Here is a 23,730-nt window from a genome sequence, read left to right on the forward strand (position 1 = left end):
AACATTGCTGGTGATCCCTCTGCTTGATATGTCCTCTCTGGGCTTCTCTGACACCATCCCAGGTTGTCTTCTCTCCTGTCCCTGAAGTGGAGGTGTTCTGTGCTGCTCTGCCCTGGGTCTTCATCTGCTCCACAGTTGGTTTTGGGTCACAGTGTGGTTTCACTTATTAACTTTCTTTGCATGTCTAACTCTGGTCTTTTTTTTTTTTTTTTTAGTTAATTCTAGACCAGATTTGATAAACTCTTTGACAGACACTTATTCATAATAGTCATTAGACTTCTGCAAACAGTTTAAATAACTTTTTTCCCAAGCATTGAGGCTAACCCGACTCTCCTGCTTCCTTCACCCTGCCTCATCCCCACTCTTGCTAGGCAGGTGGCAGATCTGGATGATTCTTCCTGAGGGTGACCAGGAGCATTTTGTGTGGTCAGGTTCTCACTGCCATTCCTCCTGCTGCTGCTGCTGCTGGGTTCACAACCTCTCCTTCTCACCTGGGAGTCTTCCAGTGGTTTCTGCATTTGTCCTGGAACTGCTGCCAGCACCAGCCAGTGTGCGGTGTTCCTTTCCTTGGTTGCCGCTCAGTTCTACAAAGTAGCGTCCAGCCTCAGTCTCATACATTCCTAGCAACCTAAAACTCTGAAAACTCTTACTGTTCTGGGTATTCACCTTTGTTCTTGCTCTTCCGTCTCTTTAGCCTAGAAAATCCTTCAGGGCCCCATGCAAAGGTCATCTGTTTTGTGAGGTCCCCTTTTTGAGTCTAGAGTCAGTAAGGGATTAGGAGGAGGAGAGCAGGACTACAGCTGCCTTAGGAATGGCCACCATTTACAGAAGCACTGTTGTGGGACGGCCTCTTGAAGAACGCTTTCCCTGTTGTCACATTTCTGCCAGAGTCAGAGGTCCGGAGCTTGAGCTTTGGTGCAGAGCCCAGCTCTTCCTGTACTAGCTGTGTAGCTGTGGACAGGTTATTTCCTGTCTCGGCCCCAGTTGAGTCTAAGGGTTAAATGTGATAGCCACGTGGAAACAAGTAATAGACGTTTGCTGCTGACGAACTCAGTAGGAGATTATCAGCCCTCATGACCCTCTCCTGAGTGCTAAGCTCTGTTACCAACCCTGTTTCACCGGTGGTGGACTGGATCCAGGACACTGAGTGACTTGCACTGCTTCTCCCAGCACGTGGCTGCAGGAGTGACAACTTGTCTTCTCACTCACAGTGTGTCTGAGTGCAGTGAACCTTGCCGAACTGAATCGCAAGATGGGTCTGAATCTCCAGAGTTGGAGAGGGGGAACTTTAGAAATTAACCCTGTGGGTCGGGCTCCAAATTCTTTAATAGGACGCCCATAGCCCAAGAGTTAATAACAAGAATAAACAAATGGGACTTACTTAAACTAAAAAGTTTTTTCTCAGCAAGAGAAACAATAAGAGAGGTAAATAGAGAGCCTACATCCTGGGACAAATTTTTACCCCTCACACTTCAGATAGAGCCCTAATATCCAGAGTATACAAAGAACTCAAAAAATTAAACAATAAGATAACAAATAACCCAATCAACAAATGGGCCAAGGACCTGAACAGACACTTCACAGAGGAGGACATACAATCAATCAACAAGTACATGAAAAAATGCTCACCATCTCTAGTAGTCAGAGAAATGCAAATCAAAACCACCCTAAGATACCATCTCACTCCAGTAAGATTGGCAGCCATTATGAAATCAAACAACAATAAGTGTTGGCGAGGATGTGGGGAAAAGGGTACACTTGTACATTGCTCGTGGGACTGCAAATTGGTGAGGCCAATTTGGAAAGCAGTATGGAGATTCCTGGGAAAGCTGGGAATGGATCCACCATTTGACCCACCTATCTCCCTTCTCGGTCTATTCCCTGAGGATCTTAAAAGAGCGTACTATAGGGATATTGCCACATCAATGATCATAGCGGCACAATTCACAATAGCTAGACTGTGGAACCAACCTAGATGCCCTTCAATAGATGAATGGATAAAAAAATGTGGCATCTGTACACAATGGAGTATTACGCAGCACTAAAAATTGACAAAATCACAGAATTTGCAGGGAAATGGATGGCATTAGAGCAGATTATGCTAAGCGAAGCTAGCCAATCCTTAAAAAACAAATGCCAAATGTCTTCTTTGATATAAAGAGAGCAACTAAGAACAGAACTGGGAGGAAGAGCATGAGAAAAAGATTAACATTAAACAGAGACGAGTGGGGGGAGAGAAAGGGAGAGAGAAGGGAAAGCATATGGAAATGGTAGGAGACCCTCAATGTTACACAAAATTACATATAAGAGGTTGTGAGGGAAAAGGGGGGGGGAACAAGGGAGAGAGTTGAACAACAGCAGATGAGGTAGAGAGGGAAGATGGGAGGGGAGGAGAGGGGGGATAGTAGGGTATAGGAAAGGTAGCAGAATACAACAGTCACTAATATGCCATTATGTAAAAATGTGAGTGTGTAACCGATGTGATTCTGCAATTTGTATTTGGGGTAAAAATGGGAGTTCATATCCCACTTGAGTCAAATGTATGAAAGATGATATATCATGAGCTTTGTAATGTTTTGAACAACCAATAAAAAAAAAAAAAAAAGAAAAAGAAATTACCCCTGTGCAGGGGTGGCAATTAAAGTCCCCTTTCTTTTGAAGCCCTTTCACCTTTTCAACCCCACCAGCAGTAGCTGTGTGTGCCTTTGTGACAGAAGAGACATGTTCTCTTTCACCCTTTTCTGAAATTTTTATTTTGGAAATTTTCATATATTCATCTTCTTTCCCCCAAATGGCTTATAACCTCTTTATAATTTTGTGTATTAATTTCTGTCCCTTTATAGTCTGTTTTTTTTGTTGTTGTTGTTGTTGTTGTTGTGTTTTTTTCCTAAGATAGCAGATCAAATCTTAGTAACATTTTGTCTTATTCTCAAGAAGATATTTTCAACCATCTCTAAGTAATGACCAACCAATATATTTGTTTATTTTCTTTAAATTGGATTAAGAAAGTACTATTTTCTTCACGTTTTCTAGATGAAGCATACTATGTCAAATGTGGTTTTTAAAACCATACCTTTCCTGTCGCTCCATTTCTTGCCATCTCCTGTTCCCTTCTCTCATTTTACACCTGAGCCAAATGGGTGCCTCCTTACAGTGTGTCTCAGTTCATGTCTGACCAAGCCCAGGGTATAAGAGTCTAAATGCTCTGTGCTTTTTCCTGACAGGGCTGAAAAGCTGCAGCTGCTGAATCACAGGCCTGTGACTGCTGTTGAGATCCAGCTGGTGAGTGAGAATCTTGGGCTCCAGAGTGTTTTCTGGGTCTGGAATCTGGAAGGGCTAAGCAGGAACTGCAGTTGTTTTGAAGAGGCTGCCCAGTCCCCGTTTTGTAAGAGAAAAGCGACCTCACCAGTTTGATCCTAGTTAGAATAGACTCAGGGAAAGTGCAGGAATTGGAGGAGGTTTGATTTCTCCCGTGGAGTTTGGCAGCTCTTTGCTGTCCTATTCTGGCCATTGTTTCCCTGCAGTGGTTATCATCGGCCAGATGTTGCATGAAAACATTAAACTCTGCCTAGTGGAGGTTATCTCCCCCTGTCCCTCCTTTCCTGGTTAGTGGTGTATGTGTACGTTTCCCACACACTCATCCACTCTCCTGGCCTCATCTCTTCAGCCAGAAACCTGGAAGTCATCTCTCCCCTCATCTCACATTTAGTGAGTCCCCTCTGCTGTTGCTCCCACCTCCCACTTGCCTGTTCTTTCTTCTCTCCCTGCTTCACGGCATTGATTTCTGTTATTGTTTCTTAGCCCTCCTCTTGCAGTTGTCCTCCCTCGTTCTCCCTGCCTCCTATGTGGTCCCCTGCAGTTCCTTCCTCTGTGCCACGATCATAGATCATCTTTTAAGTCACAAGTGTGATTGCATTTCTCTGCACAGAGCTATTCGGTGGAGCCAGCATTTGTAAATTCCACATCGGAAATTTGCTTTAGAACTGGGGAGGGCGGCCAGATTGGGAGCCCCGAGGTGGTATGAGGAGACTGTGAAAATGAGGTCCAGTGATAAAGGAGTGACTGATCTGCTGGTATACTGAAGCAGCTTCCTTCTGGGCGTGGCAGCGTGCTTCAGTAAGCTACAGGTACTGAGCAGAGTCTCTGACCATCATTAAAAAAACTTAAGTCTAGAGAGTTAATACAACAGCAGTAAAGCCATTTCTGCCGGGCAGGTGACGCATGCCTATAATCCCAGTGGCTTAGGAGGCTGAGGCAAGAGGATTGTAAATTCAAAGCCAGCCTCAGCAAAAGCTAAGCAACTCAGTGAGACCCTGTCTCTGAATAGGGCTGGGGATGTGGCTCAGTGGTTGAGTGCCCCTGAGTTCAATCCCTGGTACCCTCCCCTCCAAAAAAAGAATAAAGCCATTTCCAAAGTTACTTTTATAGAAGTACTCAGCTTTTTGTGAAATTCTCCATAGAAAAGTATGCAAGAAAATGATTAAAAAAAAAAAAAAAAAAAAAAAAACCTATGTTCTCTGGATTCTCTTGTTGCAGTTTTTCTTCAGAATTTTGACTAAAACCCTCATTGTCTTCCCAGAGTTGTTGCTGTTCTTCAACATGTGCCCAAAAATAAATTAGAAAAATTCCTTCCATTAGCATGCCTTTCTGGATGAATTGGCCTTTAGGCTAAATAGAGGTAATTTTTTTAAAAGTATTCTCATTATTCTGATACTTTAGACTGTTGAGAGATTCAATTTACAGGACAGAAAAAAACAAAACAGTAAGAAACTAATCCCTGCCCCTCAGGGTCACAGATCACATGTCTTGTCTCCTCCAGCTTTAACCAGCAGCACATGGTACTCAGGCTGAGAACAGATGGAGAAGAGGAGAACAGCATGACCTCATCCCAGAGTCCATAGAAAGTTCTGTCATTAGTTGGTCAGATTAGCTGGACTTAGTGCCCTCACCCTTGTGTAGGAAGGGACAGTGTTCTCTCCACTTAGCCCAGAGGTTTGGAGTGTGGCCAATTAGGTCTCATTCAGAACCTCCCCTTGGTTCCTCCAAGCCGTGTACTTTTGTCCCGTGTATTAATCATGGTTCTGGAGAGAGAGATGAAAGGATTTGGAGAGTGGGTCATGTGATTATGGAGGCCTAGAAGTTTCACAGACCTGGGGTACCAGCAACGTGGCTCAGTCCATATATGAAGGCCTCAGAACCAGGGAAGCTGATCAAGTGACTCAGAGACTGAAGGCTGAGAATCCAGGGGCTGCTGGTGTGAGTCCTGAGGTCCAGAGACCACAGGACCTAGAGTTCTAATGTCCAAGGATAGGAGAAGACTGTCCCAGCTTCAGGAGGGAGAGTCCATGGCGTCCCCAGCCAGCTGGATGGTGCTTACCGACCTCAAAGGTGGATTTCCCCCTCCACCCACCAGCTCACACACCAGTCTTCCAGGAGCACCCTCACAGACATGACCAGAGCAGTGCCTTGCCAGTCCTCTAGGTGTTCTCGGTGCAGTCAAGTTGACACCTGAAGTCAGCTGACACAGCTGGAGAGAAGAAAGTCTCTTCTCCCTTTCTCAGAGAGGTGGGCCTTGATCAAAACTCTTTCTGAGCAGTCGGACTGTTGCATAGCCAGATTCCTCCCATCCTAGGGTCTAGCTGCAGAAGATAGCAGGTCATTTACCAGGGCCTCTAGCCCCATTTCCTCACTACAGACGGATGAGAAGGGAGGCATTCACAGTGGAAATGCAAGGACTGGAGACTTTCTCTGTGTTGAACTCAGCACTATGGATCTTCCTTGGTCCAGAAAGTATCCTGGCTCCTAGTGCTTTTTGGTATTGGGTTGGGAGCAGGCATCTTGGAAGCTGAGACTCACTGGTCTGGTTGTGCCTTGACAGTGGGAAGTGGGGCTGTCTCATGGCTTCTAGCACTCCCTGCCTAGCTTAAAGACACTGATGCGCCTTCTCTTTGCTTTGGTTTTACCTTGGAGAAAGCTGCAGTTGAAGAAGGTAGTCCGCTGTTGTTAACATAGCGAGAAGTGACTGTTGGGGCCACAGGTTGGGCATCCCTTGTCCAAGATGCTTGGGACCACAGTGTTTTTCATTTTGGAATATTTGCGTGTACGTGATGATACTCTGGGGACAGGCACGCGTCTTCACCCAGGCTGTTCACGCTTCATAGTACCCTGTGCTGCGTCTTTGCTGAGCCTCCATTGTAACTACAGGCTGTCACGTGCGGTCAGTGCAGGCTTTTCCACTGGAGGTATCATGTTGGCACTCAGAAAGGGTTGGATTTTAGGACGTTTCAGGTAAGTTTCACTCTAATTAGGGTTTCACCTCTTTTGAGGAAAGGAATGCATTAGGCTTGGCACCTTAAAATGAGAAACAGCCATGTTTGGAGTCCCACCCAGTTGGACAGACCCTGGGGATTAATATAATCATTGTATGAAATAAAAATTTATCATGACCCATCTGCCAGTACTTTAGATAGCTAACTTAATTTGCCTTTATATTCTGAACAACTGGAAACCCTTGGTATCAGAGAATATTAGTGTGCTGCTTTGTGCTTCCTTATTCAGGCTCTGTTTCTCTGTGTTGGAAGGAAAAGGTGAGGCATGGTGTAGCTGTCATTTATTCCACTGATCCAAGAGCTGTTAATACATTTCTTTCTAAAACTTCTTTGTGTATATTTTATTTAGCTCAATGCAGCTTAGGATTTCTTCTTGTGACTGGGAATCTTGGACTGGGAAAAAAAAAAGTTTTCTGCCTCTGATGACCCCTGGGGTTTGGGTGCTGGCAGAAGCTTCTGCTCCTACCAGGTTTGCCATTTTGCTGATAAACACAGCTAGGTGACACCTGATCAGAGTTGCATGTGCCAAGCCAGAGACGAGGATGGAAGAAGGTGGCCTCTCTGGTTTTCTAAAGAAGAAGGCCCCCAGAGGACACATAGCCAGACTTTCAAACCAGTGGGCTATAGTCTGTGTATAGCATCTTTGAGAGAGGAAAATGGTTAACCTCCTGTGGATGCCATGGCATTCTAGACTGAGTTGCCATTTAGCACCAGAAGACCTCAAGCCTACTTGTTGAGGCCCAGGTGAAGTTTTTCTTAGAAAAAACTCCCATATTCTGACTGTGTGCAGGGCTTTGGAGAAACACTGGTGTCTGTGATTGGAGGAGAGCCTCCTACACAGGGAAGCACTGTAAACTATTGGGAGGCTCTTTCTCAGCTATCCAGACCAATGGCTTTACACCTGGAGACATTCTTTTGTTGTAAAATAAAAAACAAATTGTGTGTTTCCCTGCTTCCCTCATTCTTTGAGGGAGTCTATATTTGATTACTGCTGTCACAGGACCTAATTTTGCATGTCTAATTTTATTTTTATTTATTTATTTATTTATAATATTTATTTTTTAGTTTTCAGCAAACACAACATCTTTGTTTGTATGTGGTGCTGAGGATCGAACCCGGGCAGCACGCATGCCAGGCGAGCGCGCTACCGCTTGAGCCACATCCCCAGCCCAACGTGTCTAATTTTAAAAATGCATTTTTGAACTGGGCATGCTGGAACACACTTGTAATTCTAGCTACTGAGGCAGGAGGATCGCAAGTTCAAGGCCAGCCTGGGAAAATCACACCCTTTCTCGAAATTAAAAAATAAAAAGAGCTGGGGATGTAGCTCAGTAGTAAAGCACTCTGGGTTCAATTTCCAATACAACAAAAATAAATAAGGATGGGCTGGGGTTGTGACTCAGTGGCAGAGCACTTGCCTAGCACATGAGAGGCACTGGGTTCCATCCTCAGTACCATATAAAAATAAATAAAATAAAGGTATGGTGTTCATCTACTAAAAACCAAATATTTGGAAAATATGTACTTTTGAGGATTGTTCTTGATCAGCAAAGAAGTTGCATTTTACCGAGCCACTGAATCTTCAGAAAACGTCATTGTATTTCACTGCATGAAGGGAAGTAGCCGCCATTGGTTTGCTCAGGATCTTTCCCACTGTGATACCAGGGACAATTTTCTAGTTGTGGAGAAGCTGTTTGGCTGCTTTGTCAGGAGAGAGTGGTGTGCTCTTGGACTTGTCTGCTAACTTCTCTAATTTTTATGCTATCATCTTGAAATAGGACAGTCAGACAGAGGTTCTCTGAGGACCGTAAGCCTTGTTTTACTTAAATCTGCCAGGATTTCTTTCTGGAATTCCTTTGGTACCTGTTGCCAGGTTTCAAGAGATTGCTGTGATACATACCATAGAACAGGCCCTCAGTCGGGAAGGTGGAGTCGAGAAAGGTGTGGTGACAGATGGTCCAGGCCCCCTTGTGTATAGATTCTGTTCAAGATCCAAACCATCATGTGAAGAGTGTGAGGTGGTGGGCACTAGACTCGCGTGGGCGTGGCTTCAGATTCCAGTTCTGCCCCTGGCTAGGATTGCTGTGAGGGTTAAAAGAAGATAGTAGTCTTCATGCACAATGTGCATCCCCAGGTACATGGGAGGCCCCCCAAGGGATCTCCTGAGTGCTAGTAAGAATTAGGAGAGGGCTGGGGATGTGGCTCAAGCGGTAGCGCGCTCGCCTGGCGTGCGTGTGGCCCGGGTTCGATCCTCAGCACCACATACAAACAAAGATGTTGTGTCCCCGAGAACTAAGAAAAAAAAAATAGATATTAAAATTCTCTCTCTCTCTCTCTCTGTCCCCCTCTCTCTCACTCTCTTTTAAAAAAAAAAGAATTAGGAGAAAGAGGAGTTATAGATACAGTTGATCAAGGTACAGATGTGTTTATAAAGTGCTGTTTCACTCTCCAGAGGTGGATTTTCTTTGCACAAAAAAACATTCATATCTGTATGTGGAAGTGGATGAGTATAGAATGATTAGGGTTTTTTTGGTTTTTTGAGAGTTGTTTTTTTTTAAAGATGGACATAATATCTTTCCTTTATTTTTTTATGTGGTGCTGAGGATTGAACCCAGTGCCTCACATGTGTGAGGCAAGCATTCTACCACTGAGCTATAACCTCAGCCCTTGATTAGGTTTTTTTGTTTGTTTTTGTTTTAATATGATCCTGCAAGTTGCAGTTTGAGCATTTGCACTGACATGTCCTGGGATGGGACCTGGCTTTGCCCTACCCTGGAGCCTAGATGAAGAGGCTCCTGGGGACCAGGTGGCTCAGGACCCTGATGCTGAACTCTGGGCAGGGTGGGGCAGGATGGCTAGGCTCACTGTGACTCATGAAGACTTTCTTTCCTTGGGCAGATGGTGGAAGAGAGTGAAGAGCGGCTCACGGAGGAGCAGATTGAAGCTCTTCTCCACACTGTCATGAGCATTCTACCTGCAGGGCCAGAGGCTGAGCAGACGAAGAATGCCAGTAGCGATGCGGCAATGGACGAAGAGGACCCAGCATAGAGAAGCCCGGTGGCCATTTCCTGGACATACAAAGGATTGCTTATTTGACTTTACCCTCTATCCCAATAGGCCCAATTTCATGGTTAGTTGGGGGGAAAAAATCACAAAAATAAGCTGAAAAGAAATGTCTATGCCTCAGGGAGAAGAAACATGGTAGAGGCAGCTGAGGTTGTCAGGGCAGAGAGCTGAAGAGGGGAGAACAATGACTGGACCTCTCTGTGGTAGAAATAATTCCTCTGTGGCCTTTGCCACAGCTGTGGGAGGTCTGTATACACAGATGGCAAAATGCTCTTGCCTTTGATGGGCTCTGTCTTAATGAATTTCATCTGCTTCCCTAGGAACTTCCCAAGTCCCAAGCTCAGTGTGCTGTTGGGATGTGAGCTGAACTGTGAGAACAATTAGCTGGCTCCCAGAGCAGCGCATAGTGGCTCTAGATTAAAATGAACCACAAAGTTGGATCGCCTTAAAGGAACTTCCTTGAGAGCAGAGATAAGAAAAAGAGATAAGACTGTGTCCAGCCTGCCCTTCTGAGGTTTTCTAAATGCCCCTTTCTTTTGCCCAAACAGACATTGTTTACTGACCTACTAATGAGTCTTGAATGTTAGAGACCAACTCATTCCAATTCAAGGTAGAAACTCTAAACAGTATGACAGTGGCAACAGGAATACTGTGTTGGCTGTCTTTCTGACTGAGTCAGCAGCCCAGGCCACACAGTGCCTGTTGAGACCAGGTGAGCTTTGTTTGCATGATGGGCAAGTCATTTACACCTTTAAAAGGGGCACAGTTATGTAGCTCTTTTGTGAACAGATCATGTAAAAACTGGAGGTTGAAAAAATAAACCAGAAGATGATTAATAAGAGTTTGGATTATTTGCTTTTCATTGCAAGTTTGCATCAATTTCTTAATGTAAAATATTAAGATAATTACAGTCAAGACATTTTAAGTGCTCTTTGGAAAGTTTATTTGTTCCAAGTATGCGATTGCCTTAGATCCTAGGAGTCTTGCTTAAAGTCTGATTTCTTGCATTCACTGGTCCCTGTTTGGGGAAGAAAATGCCCATAAACATTAATTTTCCAAATTGGTACTCATTTTGTTTGAAAGTTACTTGGATTACCTCTGCCCCTTATATTTCCCAGTCCATTTCAGATCTTTCTACTCCACTTGCAAGCAGTTGAATTGTGTCTGTCTCCACTGCCTGAGGATCCACTGAAATGGCTTGCAGGTGGCATTGGGTATACCAGGAGAGTTTATGCTAAGCTTTTCAGGGCTGGAGTTTCATCTGGACCCTATTGATTATCTGTCAGGGCATCCAGGTGCAGGTGTCATTTTTCTTCAAGAGTTTATGTTGTTACAGATTGAAAAAGTAAAATATGATTTAAAGGATAAAATATGATTTTTCAAAAAAGGTTGAATGTGTTCTAAATTCTTTATTAGATTTCAAGAAAATTTTGTCTCTATATTTGGGGCCTGAATTTAGCCTCAGCAATCAGTCTCTGGAAGACTTAACCTTTATCAGAACATATCTAACATGCATGAGAAATACATACACTCTAATGTATATATTCCTGCCATGTTAAATGTTTCAGAAATAGGGTCATTTTATATAAGAAAACCAGGATCACATCTGGGGACCGGAGCTTGCTTTTCATTTTGTATCTTTCTGTACTGTTTTAATTTTTGGCTATGTGACTGTTTTAGTCTTTAAAAAAAAAAAAAAAAAAGTGTCCATTTGCTTGTTGCTCTTGGAATTGACAGTTGAATTTTCCTGAATGGAGGCTGAACCCAGCCCAGGCACTCTTGCCTTCTGGGAGGAGCTTCAAAGACTGCAGCATCTGACCAGGCCAGTGTCTGGCCTAGTGGCTGTCATTGGATGTTACGTGTGTAGATCTCTTTCGTTGTTCTTGACTTGTGTCGTCTTCTTACTTAGTTTGCTGGACAGAGTAAAGAGGAGACTTGTATTTGTAATGCCGCCAGCCTTAGCAACTTATTGAGACCCTGTCTTTAAAAAATAAAAAAGACTGGGGATGTAGCTGAGTGTTAAAGTGCCTCTGGTTTCAGTCACCAGTACCAACAAAAAAAGGGCAGAAAGCAAGAAAAAGATTATTCAAAACTGTCTCTTTTTCTTATCTCTGCTCTCAAGAAAAAAAAACTATGGATTCCAGAAAGCAATGGAATGATGTATTTAAGAAACTGAATTAAAAAAAAAACTATAAACCAAGAAAATTTTGTACCTGAAAGTCTCCTTCAAATAGGAAGAACTACCTCACACCAATTAGAATGGCTAATCTTAAACGACAATAGCAAAAAGGTATGGAGAAACTGAAACCTTTGTGTACTGTTGGTGGCAATGTGAAATGGCATAGCTGCTCTAAGAGGCAATATGACAGTTCATCAGAAAATTAAAAGAGAAGCACCATATCCTATTCCATTTCTTGGTGTATATGCAAAAGAATTGAGAGCAGAGTCTTGAGATATCTGTCATAACCATGTTCACAGCAGCATTGTTCACACCTGTGAAACAGTCCAGCTGTCTATTGATGGGTGCATCAGTGAGCCAGATGTGTCACACACGCTCAGTGGAATGTTACTTAAACTTGAGAAAGAGGGAAATTCTTACATTCTGTGACATGGAATGAGAACATCATACTGAGTTAGCCAGCCACGATTAGGAAAACACTATGATTTAAATTTTTTTTTAATATTTATTATTTTTTAGTTGTAGTTGGACACAATATCTTCATTACCTCACAATATCTTTATTAGCCTCACACGTGCTAGGCAAGCACTCTACTGCTGAGACACAATCCCAGCCCCGGAAAATACTATGATTCCACCTTCATGTGGTACTTAGTGTAGTCAGAATTATAGAAACAAAAACTAACATAGCAGTTGCCAAGAACTTGGGGGAGGAAGAAATGGGGAGACATTGTTTACTGGTGTGGAGTTTCAGATTTCACCAAATGAAAAGTTATGGAAAGGTATGATGGTGATGTTTCTCAACAGTTGGCATGTGTTTAACATCTCTGAACTAGACACTTAATGGCTAGGATAGTAAGTTTTTATGTGTGCTTTACTACAACAAGAAATTTTTTTTAATATATTTTTTTTTTTTTTAGAGAGAGAGAGAAGTTTTTTAATATTTATTTTTTAGTATCGGCAGACACAACATCTTTGTTTGTATGTGGTGCTGAGGATCGAACCCGGGCCGCACGCATGCCAGGCGAGCGTGCTACCGCTTGAGCCACATCTCCAGCCCTACAACAAGAAATTTAAGAGATTGTTATAACTTCAGGATATTATATATGATCGCCCATGGTAACCACAAAGAAAATAGCTATAATGTATACAAATGGAAATGAGAAGCTAGTTAAAACATGTCATAGTAACAAACTTAACTGAACAAAAAAGAAGGTAGTAATGGAGGAAATGAACAAAAACAATACATATAAAAATAGCAAAATGGCAAAAATAAGTCATTCCCTATTAGCACTTACTTTAAATGTAAATGGATTAAATTCTCCAATCAAAAGGCAAAAGTTGACAGGATAGATTTAGAAAACATGATCCAATGATATGCTATCACCAAGAGATTCACTTCAGATCTAACACACAAATAGGTTGGAAGTGAATGGGTAAAAAAATATATTTCTTGGAAATAGTAACGAAAAGAGAGCAGAAGTAAATATCAGACAAAATATTCTAAATTTTAAATAAGTTTACAGTAAACAAAATGCTTTGTAAATAGTTTTAAAAAAAGATATTGAAAGGTTCAACATGGCAAGAATATTTAACAATAATTATATGTTTACATCTGTAAAAATAGCCCATCCAAATACATGAGGCTAAAATTGACAATTGAAGAGAACAATGATTGCCTAATTATAGGAGACCTCAGTATGCCTTTCAATACAGAATAGAACAATGAGGTGAGATTGATAAAGAGATGCAGGACTCCAACAGCATCACTGACCGGGCCTAACAGACGTGAAGACATTTCCCTCAAAAACAACACAACACACACTTTCCAAGTGCATGTGGAACATTCTCCAGGAGGAAACATGTATCAGAATAAGATGAGACGATGCGCTCTTTGTTGCAGCACTGGAGATTGAACCCAGGACACTTACCACTGAGCAACACCCCAGCCCTTTTTATTCTTTGAGGCGGGGCCTCAAGTTGCTGAGGCTGACCTCCAAATGTGATTCCCCTGCCACAGAGCTAGGACCACAGAGCTGTGTGCTATTTGCCCAGATAAGAATAAATTTTTAATTAATTATGCTGGGGATTGAACCCAGGACCTTGTGCATACAAGGCAAGCATTGTACCAACAGTCATATACCCAGCCCAAGAACAAATTTTAAAGTATGGTAATCATACAGACTCTTCTGATTGCCATGGAATGAAACTAGAAATCAGTAACAAAAGAACTGGAAAATTAAAGGCTTCTAGCTCAGTGGTAGAGCACTTGCCTTGCATACATGAGACACTGGGTTCGATCCTAACACAACATAAATATATAAAAATAAGCCTAATAAAGGTATTGTGTTCATCTACAACTAAAAATACTTTTTAAACTGGAAAATTAACAGTTATGTGGAAACTAAACAGGTTTATGAACCAATGATACAAAGAAGAAATCACAAGGGAAATTAGAAAATGAGACAATGAAATCACATTCCATAATTTAAGGGATGTGGCAAAAGCAGTGCCAGTTGAAAATGAATAGTTGCAAATACTTCTATTTTAAAAAGAAACAAATTTGCAACCTATATGGATACCTTAAGGAAATGGGAAAAAGAGAACAAGTTAAAACCAAAGCTAACAGAAAAAATTAGATTTTATTATTTTGAAAAACTTAAGAGGTAGGATTGTGGCTCAGTGATAGAGCATTTGGCTAGCATGTGTGAGGCACTGGATTCAATTCTCAATACCACATGTAAATAAATAAAGGTCCATCAACAATAAAAAATATTTTTTAAAAACTTAGATAAGAATAAGAAAAAAATCAAAATCAAAAATTAGTTCTTTGAAAAGAGTAACAAATGAACAGTTAGCTAGATTGGCTAAGTGAAAAGAAAATTCAGATTGCTAAAATCAGAAAGAGGACCTTGCTACTGACTAAGGATTATAAGAAAGTATGATGGACAGCTAGCTGTACATCAGCAAATTTGACAACCAGAACGAAATGTGTAAATGCCTGCAAACCTGCCAGGCAAGTGCCAAGAAAGAAAAAATCTTGGGGATGCGAGTTTGGCTCTGGTAGAGCGTGTGCTGAGCATTCATGAGGCCCTGACTCAATCCCCAACACCAGAAGATAAATGAAAAAGCTAAGAAAATCTCAGTAGACCACAGCTTTTAAAGACTGAATCTAGGGGTTGGGGCTGTGGCTCAGCGGTAGAGCACTTGCCTAGCATAGTGAGGCCCTGGGTTCAATCCCCAATACCACATAAAAGTAAATAAACAAAGGTGTGTGTGTGTGCGCGCGCGCACGCATATGACTGAATCTATAATCAAAGCCCTGTGTTAAAGAAATGCCCTCCTGGGCTTCACTGATGAATTCTACCAAGCATCCTCCAAGATGCTGAAGAAGGGAAGCACTTCCTAACTGTGAGGTCAATACAAACCTCAATACCAAATCTAGATGATACCACCTCAAGAAGAGAGAGCTAAAGACCAATGTCCCTTGCAAATTTTGATGCAGAATCCTCAAGAGAATACACTAGTATATAAGGACAGTGATGCACTGTGACTTAAAGATATTTATTCCTGGATGCAAGAATGCCTCAAGTAAGAATCAGTAGGCATTATGTACCACATCAACAGAACAAGGGGGAGCCTGCCTACAGGCATATCAGCTCAGAAAAAGCAGGTGACAGGATACAAAATCAACACAGAAACTTCAGTTGCATTTTCTTACCCCAACAACAAACAATCTGAAAATCAGTAAAACTATTCCATTTGTAACTACATTGAAAATAAAGAAGTTCCAGCTACTTGGGATTTTGTGGTCTGAGGGTGTTGGTTGAGCCCAGGAGTTTGAAACAGCCTGGGCAGCATAGCAAGACCCTGTCTTTAAAAAATAGTTAAGATTCAAAATAACCAAGAAAAATATTTGAATGCTTAAAAACAAAACAAAAGACTTTAAAACCTTGCTAAAGGAAATTAATACAAATCAATGGAAAACATTCCATGTTCTTTGTGTGTGTGGTGCCGGGGATTAAATCCCAAGGCCTCCCGCTCTAGCTAGGCAAGTTCTCTGGCATTGAGCCACATCCCCAGCCCACATTCCATGTGAATTTTGGCTGACTAAAAAAAGATACAGACACAGAAAGTACCCTTTTGGGTTCAGTGACCACTCCTTGGGCACAGCTTCCACAAGGGGGCAAGGCAGGCGAGAAAGAGAGCACGCCTCTAACCTGGGTTATTGGGAAGAAGCCATTCAAAGAAGGCAAGGGGCAGAGTTACAATAAACAAGTGGGTATAATCCAGCCCCATCCGATGACGCCCACCCTCGAGCTGCACCTCTCTTATCCAAGAAGTGAACATGTAACCCTGGAATTCTTGGTCACTCGCATCTGGTCTTCACAGAAGCTTCCGGCTTTGTCAGTTTCTCACACAGCCGTCTGATTTCTTGGTGTACACATATTTGGTTTTCATCAGTGGTTCCTACTCATAAATCTGCCCTTTTGTACTTGGTTCCTGAAGCAGCTTTCAGAACAGCTTCGAAATACTAAAGGTGAGTCGTCATTACTGTTGTTTATAATATAGAAACATGAGGTACTTCAGGGCACAGGAAGCAGTGTTTCTGGCCTTCTGCCCTCCTTCACCTGCTCCTTCTCCCCAAGGGATGCTGCAGAAGCTAGAATCATCATTTTCCCAACCTTTCCCCCTTAGAACTGGCCTTAAGCTCTTGGCCTGCCTTGTCTGATAGTAGATAGGAAGACCCCATTTCAGAAGGGTCCTGTTCCTTACTCTGGAGGGAGCAGCACTTTGCAGGCAGCCAGGAAGGTGTGCACAGGCCTTGCTGCATTTCCCTACTCGGCCTGATCATAGTGGATCACACCCATATTGTCTAATCGTGCTTCCGCAGGGTCGCCCATGCTTCAGCCATGCACACAGGGCGAAGTCCCATAGAAGCCCAAAGGAAGGGCCTCAGTGAACATCTGGGTAGCTGAGCACATGGAGGCCAGCAGGAAGTGGAGCAAAATGTGTCCACATAGTGGACAGTGCCGTGCCTGACTGTACTGGGAGGGCAGCTCCTGCACTCTGGACCCTTCCCTGCCTGCCTCTTCATGCAACTGTTATTTGTGTCCTTGTCTGCATCCTGTACATAATAACTAGGAAGTGTTTGCCGGAGTTCTGTGAGCCATTCTAGAAAATTAATTGAACTCAGAAAGGGGGTATGTGAACCCCACTTCATAGCCAGTTAGTCAGAAGTTCCAGAGGCCCAGACTTGCCACTGGTGTTGGAAGCAGAGAGCAGTCTCAGCCCCTGTGTCAGAAGTGTGGTAAAGGATGCTCAGCTGGTGTCTGCTGTGGACCTGGTGGCTTGCTGGCCAGTGAGGAGAAGCCCTCACATATGTTGTGATCATGGAAGAGACTTGTGTTGGGAGCCTGTTAGGAAGAAATGAATCTGAATTGGGTTTATCTCTGTGTCCTGCCAGCCAATGGGCTCATGCTCTCATTTCCTGAAGGGATTCTTACTGTGTTGATCATGCAGGCTTTGGGCTGGCTGGGGAGATTGCCAACCACCAGGAAGAGAGCAGAGATGTTGAACGACCATCTTCACTATTCACTAGTGAGTTGCAGCTGTAGATAGAGTTTCAAATGAGAGGGAACCAAGGCAGCACATCATGGAGATCCTGAGCCTGCTGGGGGAGTCAGGAAGGTTCTCCAGTAGTGTGTGGGCATGAAGGATGAGTAGACTGTGGTCCTGAGGATACTTCAGTGTTTTCTAGCCCATGCTTTCGTGCATACTGTGCCATCTGCTTGTACTACCTGGTTTTTCAAATACCCAGATTCCAGCTCGAGAGCTGCTCCTGCCCTTCTCTGGGAAACGTTTCCTGAGCACCTTGTGCTGCAGGGCCACTCTGCTGTGGACAGGACCATCTGTTCCTGACCCAGCTCTAAGCCAGATGTGGGCCTGCATGTGTATCAATGCTTGCCTGGCCCTCTTGTGTTCATCAGAAACTGCCCCTGATTCCACTTCTGTTCAATTCAAGGTGAGTCACATCTGCTCTGTGTCCACATAGGATTTTGGGGAAAGCAGTGATGACAGGACTTGGCTTGAAATGATCTTAACTTTTTTATTGCTCAGTAAAACACGATTACCAAAAAGTTCTATTCAAAACATGGGTTGTGAGGAGGGAATGATATGGACAGCTTGTGATTGTGAGTTAAAATTCATAGCTCAATGGATTACAAGGAGAGCATCCTTGTTAACAACTCCCAGGTCAAAAGCAGAGCTCGGCCAGCTGCTCCAGAGCCCTACTTTTACCCAGTCCCAGATGCAGACCTGAGCCTGCTGGGGAGTCAGGAAGGTTCTCAAGTAGTGTGTGGGCATGAAGGGTGAGTAGACTATGGTCCTGAGGATACTTCAGTGTTTTCTAATGCTCTTTGGGTTCCTGCCTGGTTCATACCCATGTGGGCATCCCTCACTATGATTGTTCTCTTTACTCTTGGTAGTTTGTTTTTTTAACATACCTTCAAGTCTCTTTATCGCAGGCATAGCCTCTACCTCATATTCCTCAGTGAAGACCCAGGCTGTTTGGTCTGTAGGCTTCCCCATAGCCCTGGGCTTTGCTCATGGCCTCCTTACAGTACCACTAAACTTGTTGCTCTGTCTTGAGTTTATCTTGCAGTTTAGCAGCTGAATGCAGAGGCTAGTTCAGTTCAGGTGTGATCCCTCTGGGATGACGCTGATGGTATTGTGTTCCTTTATCAAGAGGCACACAGTATCTATCTGATAAAGGCAGTTGTTGATTCTCGGTGCCTACATCTGTTAGGTCACAGGGGATCCCAACTCTAGTTCTATCAGATCTATTCCATTTATTTATTTTTATTTTTTTAACTTGTTCTGCTTAGTTCAGATCGATTCCATTTATAAAATGGGTTTTTTTTTAATATTTATTTTTTAGTTGTAGTTGGACACAACACTTTTATTTATTTTCATATGGTGCTGAGGATCAAACCCAGGGCCTCTCATGTGCTAGGCACACACTCTACCACTGAGCCACAACCCCAGCCCAAAATGGGATATTTTTATAATGAGCTATTTTCCCTCAAATATGTATTCAGGTACATATTTGGAGGAAATACATTTAAAAATAAAAACTGTCAATGCAAAAATTGCTCTCTACAAAATTCAGGGAAAAAGCAGTTTTACTATCGAATAAGCATTGAGCCAGACTGTACTACACATTATAGGCAATCTGTTTAGGAGACTGCAGAGGAAATCACGGGGCACATGGCCATTTTTCTATGGCCAGGCAGATGCAATCCAGTACATACATGTAAATTATCTATCAAAAGGGAAAATGAAACTTCTTGGGTTTGTTTTTTGGTACTCGGGATTGAACCCAGGGGTGCTCTACCACTGAGCTACAACCCAGCTCTTTAAAAATTTTTTTTATTTTGAGACAGGGTTTCACTGTGTTGCTGAAGTGACCTTGAACTTGCCTCCGAGTCACTGGGATCATAGGCATGCACTACTGTGTCTCACTTCTTGCCTCCTCTTTATCTCTTTCATTTGCGTTGAAATCATTTTGCTGTCTTCTGTGATTTCTTCACAATTTAAATTTTTTCTTTCCTATTTCTTTATGACATTATTGTGTTTGTTTCCTGTTTTTTTTATTTTGCTTTTTTTCTTTCTTATTTACTCATTTCTGAGTTTTTCTCATTTCATTTAATGTGGTGTTTTCATGTCTCAAATTATTTTCTTAATGATTTTTAGCTGGTCTTAAATTAACAGGTCCAAACTTATAGGAGGAATCTAAAATGGACTTCCAGAAGCAGAGAGTGGGATGGTGGTTGACAGGTGAGGGCAAGGGAGGTACACAGATTTTCAGTTATACAAGATGAGTAAGTCCCAAGATGTCTCCTATAGCAAGACTTACAGTTAGTAATATTACATTGTGCATGCAAAGATTTGCAGAGAGGGTAATCTCACCACAAGTGTTCTTGTCACAAGAAGTCATAGTAATAAATCAAGAGTGTAGGAAGAAACTTCCAGGGTGATGGGTAGGTCAATTGCATAGACCACAATGCTTTCAGGGTCGTGTATCCATTTCCAGATTTCATCAAGTTGTTTCTGTGAAATATACAAGCTTTATCTCTAGATCAACGTTGTCTCAATACAGTGGATTGGCCAGGCGCAGTGGTGCACTCCTGTAATCTTGGAGGCTGAGGCAGGAGGATCACAAGTTTAAAGCCAACCCCAGCAATTTAGTAAAGTCTTAAGCAACTTAGTGAGACCCTGTCTCAAAAAAATAAAAAGGGCTGGAGATGTGGCTCAGTGGCTAAGCACCTGTGGATTCAGTTGCCATTATCAAATAAAAATAAAGTGGTTCACTATTTTATGAGGCTGCTTTTATTGATATCCCATCATTACCTTTCAGAGCTGCTATGTTGCTGGTTGATTGGTTGGTTTTTAATCTTGATACCAGGGATTGAACTCAGGGGTGCTTTTCCACTTAGCCACATCCCCAGCCCTTTTTATTTATTTATTTATTTATTATTTTTTTTAAAGAGAGAGAGAGAAGAGAGAATTTTAATATTTATTTTTTGGTTTTCGGCGGACACAACATCTTTGTTTGTATGTGGTGCTGAGGATCAAACCCGGGCCGCACACATGCCAGGCGAGCGTGCTACCGCTTGAGCCACATCCCCAGCCCCTTTTATTTTTTATTTTGAGATAGGTCTCACTAAGTTGCTTAAGACCTCACTAACTTGCTGAAGCTGGCTTTGAACTCATGATCAGCCTCCTAAGCTATTAGGAGTTACCACGCCCGGCCTGCCTGCTTTTTTGGTTTTTGTTGTAGATGGACATGATACCTTTATTTTTATTATTTATTTTTATGTGGTGCTGAGGATGGAACCCTGTGCCTCACACATGCTAGGCAAGTGCTCTGCCACTGAGCCACAGCTGCAGTTCTGGCCCATCTGTTTTTTAAGTAGTGTTTTATTGGAATACAACCATGTGCATCATTTGTGTATTGCTTATGGGTGCTCTTAGTTTGAATCAGCAGCGCTGAGGAGCTACACCATGGACTTTGCCCTCCAGAATGTGTACCTGCTGGCCCTTTGTCACTCTGGCCTAGGACTTCCCTTGTCTTGTGTGCCTTGGCCCTGTTCCGTTTTTTGACAGCCCCCATAGTTTCTCCTCAGTATGGGGCCTGGGCTGGAAAGGATCCCTCACCAGCTGGTTTGGAGGGTTCACAGTGATGCTCAAGATATCTCAGCTCTTAGCACAAAGCCTTTGCCCTCACCCACGTCTTTTATTGTAGTAAAATACACACAACATTAAACGTACCATTTTTTAGGCTTCTGACTTAGTAGCTTAAAGTATATTCCCAATGCTGTGACCATCACCACTGCAATTTCCAGAACTGTGACTCTCATTCTTCCCCCTCAGCCCTGGTACCCCCTTCTGTACTCTGGGTACCTTGCATGATCCATCTGTGTCTGGCTTATTTCACTACATATGAATTTTCAAGGTTTGTCCAACGTGTGCCATTATCCAAATTCCATCCTTTTTATGGCCAGCTAATATTCCTTTGTATGTCTCTGCCATGCTTGCGTACCCTTTCATCTGTTGATGGGCACTCGACTTGTTTCAGTCTCTTGGCTGCGCTGAATGCTCACATTCAAGTGTGTCTGAGTCTCAGCTTTTAATTGTCTGTGTGAGGGTGGGATTGCCTGCCCTGTGGCAGTTCTGCACCTGATGTTCTGAGGAGCTGCCCAGGTGTCTTCCACAACAGCCGCTGTTTTACACTCCAAGGAGCAGTGCATAGTGCGGGTTCCAGCCTCCTATTCCTCACCAACTCTGGGGATTCTTCGTTTTCTTCCCCACTTGTTTCTAAGAGTAGCCATCCTGAGCAGTGTGAAGTGGTATCTCACGTTGGCTTTGAGTTGCAGTTCTCTAAGGATTACTAGTTGAGTGTCTCTTCGTGTGCACTTTGGCCACGGGTATCTCTTTTGGAGACGCATCCATTTGAATTTGTCTTTTTGGTTTTCTGTTGCTCATAACACAAAACAGACTGGGTCTCTTGAGAGAGAGGAGGTCAGATTAGGCCAGGGAGTGAGGCCCATGCCGAATACCATGCGTCAGTCACAAGGGGAGGGAGAGAGACCAAAGGGACATGTTACGCCCTGTGCTGTGGCACTGCTAGTGAGAAAGTCATCACCAGATGCCCCTCAGCCTTGGCTCAGGACAGTGGGCCAAAGTGACGTTCCTCTGTTTACAACTCACACAGCCCCTCCTGATCATCCTGTTTCTGAAGCTCCTTCCTTGTGGGTCCCAAGCACCCCTAACCAGAGTGGGGCAAGGGGGGTTGGGCAGACAGGCCATGGCTGTGACATGCGGATCCCCAGGAGAGCACTCGCCACTCATACTGGTGCCCAGTGTGAAGCTCCGTGGGTCACTGCTTGTCCCCAGGCTTAGCTGGGTCAGTAGCTGGGGTCACAGAACAGAGGGCTCATGTTGACCTTTCTCAGGACAACTGGGCAGGTTCTGGGTTAAAAGGTCCCGTTCTTCCCTTGGGAAGGCCGAGAACATAGGCAGGGTGGGGTCCTGGGTCGAGGAGCCAGAGTTCTGAGTCATAAGCAGACCATGGAGTCAGGGCCAGGGCAGGGCACCCTGAGCCAGAACAACTGGAGAGAAACCACAGGCTGAGTGCTGGGATCTGGGGGAGATGGCCAGATGCAGGTGAGGTCACGGGAGGGGACTATAGTCCGGACTGCAGCCAGCACAGCCCCAGCCAGGCACATGGGTGGGGAGCTGGGAGAGCTCTGTGCTGGAGGTCTCCCCATTAGCCCAGAGCTGGGGCTCAGAGGTCGGGCGTGTGCGCTTGCTGTGGACGCCCCAAGATCAGGCTGCATGATAGGTATCTGCCTCTCCAACTGCAGTCAGGGACTCCCGTGGGCCCCTCAGGCCCATCAGCAGGTTCCTCCTCTGTTGGGTCAGCCGTCAGCCCCCAGCCCGCCTTCCTCAGGAGCTTTATGCAGAGTCTTTCTATGTAATGCCTCCTTTTCCCACACTTTTAAAACTACTGAAAATAAATTCAAATTCATAAAAAGTTGCAAAAATAAAAGAAGCACAATATAAACATAAATGTACATTTTCCCCAAATCATCTTTTTTTTTTTTTTTTTTTTTTTAAGAGAGAGTGAGAGAGGGGAGAGAGAGAGAGAGAGAGAGAGAGAGAGAGAGAGAGAGAGAGATTTTTTTTTTTTTTTTTTTAATATTTATTTTTTAGTTCTCGGCGGACACAACATCTTTGTTGGTATGTGGTGCTGAGGATCGAACCCGGGCCGCACGCATGCCAGGCGAGCGCGCTACCGCTTGAGCCACATCCCCAGCCCCCCAAATCATCTTGAAATGAATTAAGCCCCATGCCACGCTGGATGGTCATGTCTGTTTATTCCTGCCTTTCAGCTCATAAGCAGTGAGACAGTGAGGGGCACCAGGTGCTGCTGTGCTCTTCATCAAAGTTGCCTCTGCATTCAGCCCTGGCCCCACGGCGCAGGTCCTGGCCTCATCCAGCCTTCACCTTGATGGCTGCCAGCTTCAGCATCCCTCCACCTTTCCACCTGCCCTCCTTTCCTTCTGTGAATGGGAGACCTTATCTGTCCCTGGTTATGGACTCACAGAAGGAATGTGTGGGTTCCTGTTTTTAACAACTTACAACCCATTATGTAATTATTTTCACACTCAGATTGTCACAGATTTGCCTGTGGGAACCCATTCAGGCTGTCTCCTCTGACCTTGTAATGTAATCCATACTTTTTAAAAATCACTTCCTTGCTTTGGTGTAAAAGGATTTTCCTGCCATGTGTTTCACCAGCCCTGGGCTCTGCCTCTTCTCTGAGAAGCCCTGATTTCTTTTGGTGGGTGGCACTAAGGAGACACTGAAGATTCCGTGTATTCGCTGCTTTGCTGCTTGGCTCTTTCAGTGGACAGAGTTAGGAAATAGGTGCATGTGCATTCACACAGATCTGCATGCTCATCTGCACATTCGTAATGCGTGATGACACAAGCCTCATACATATTTAGAAACCATTCATTCACTCGGACCCCTTCCTGTGGTGCTTTAGCTCCTGCCTTCCCTGCTCCATATTTGCACTTCCTTCTTCCTC

At 43.7% G+C, this 23,730-nt stretch overlaps 1 protein-coding gene across 6 annotated transcripts in view; it reads left to right on the forward strand.

Annotated features, from left to right (window-relative positions):
- Nucleotides 1–11,691, forward strand: part of CRCP (CGRP receptor component) — a 34,962-nt gene extending 23,271 nt beyond the window's left edge. For 4 of the 6 annotated variants that reach the window (XM_081298391.1, XM_081298390.1, XM_081298392.1 and 1 more), the window contains 2 exons: nt 3,225–3,282; nt 9,228–11,682. In XM_081298391.1, coding sequence (XP_081154517.1) covers nt 3,225–3,282; nt 9,228–9,377 — 208 coding nt within the window. In that variant the 3' untranslated portion in view covers nt 9,378–11,682. Of the gene's footprint in view, nt 1–3,224; nt 3,283–9,227 lie in introns of all 6 variants that reach the window. The other 2 variants (XM_081298389.1, XM_081298394.1) reach the window with 2 other exon arrangements.
- The last annotated feature ends 12,039 nt before the right edge of the window (nt 11,692–23,730 follow it).

This window comes from Spermophilus citellus (genome assembly GCF_964194105.1).
Source record: "Spermophilus citellus genome assembly, chromosome: 6".
NCBI classification, from domain to species: Eukaryota; Metazoa; Chordata; class Mammalia; order Rodentia; family Sciuridae; genus Spermophilus; species Spermophilus citellus.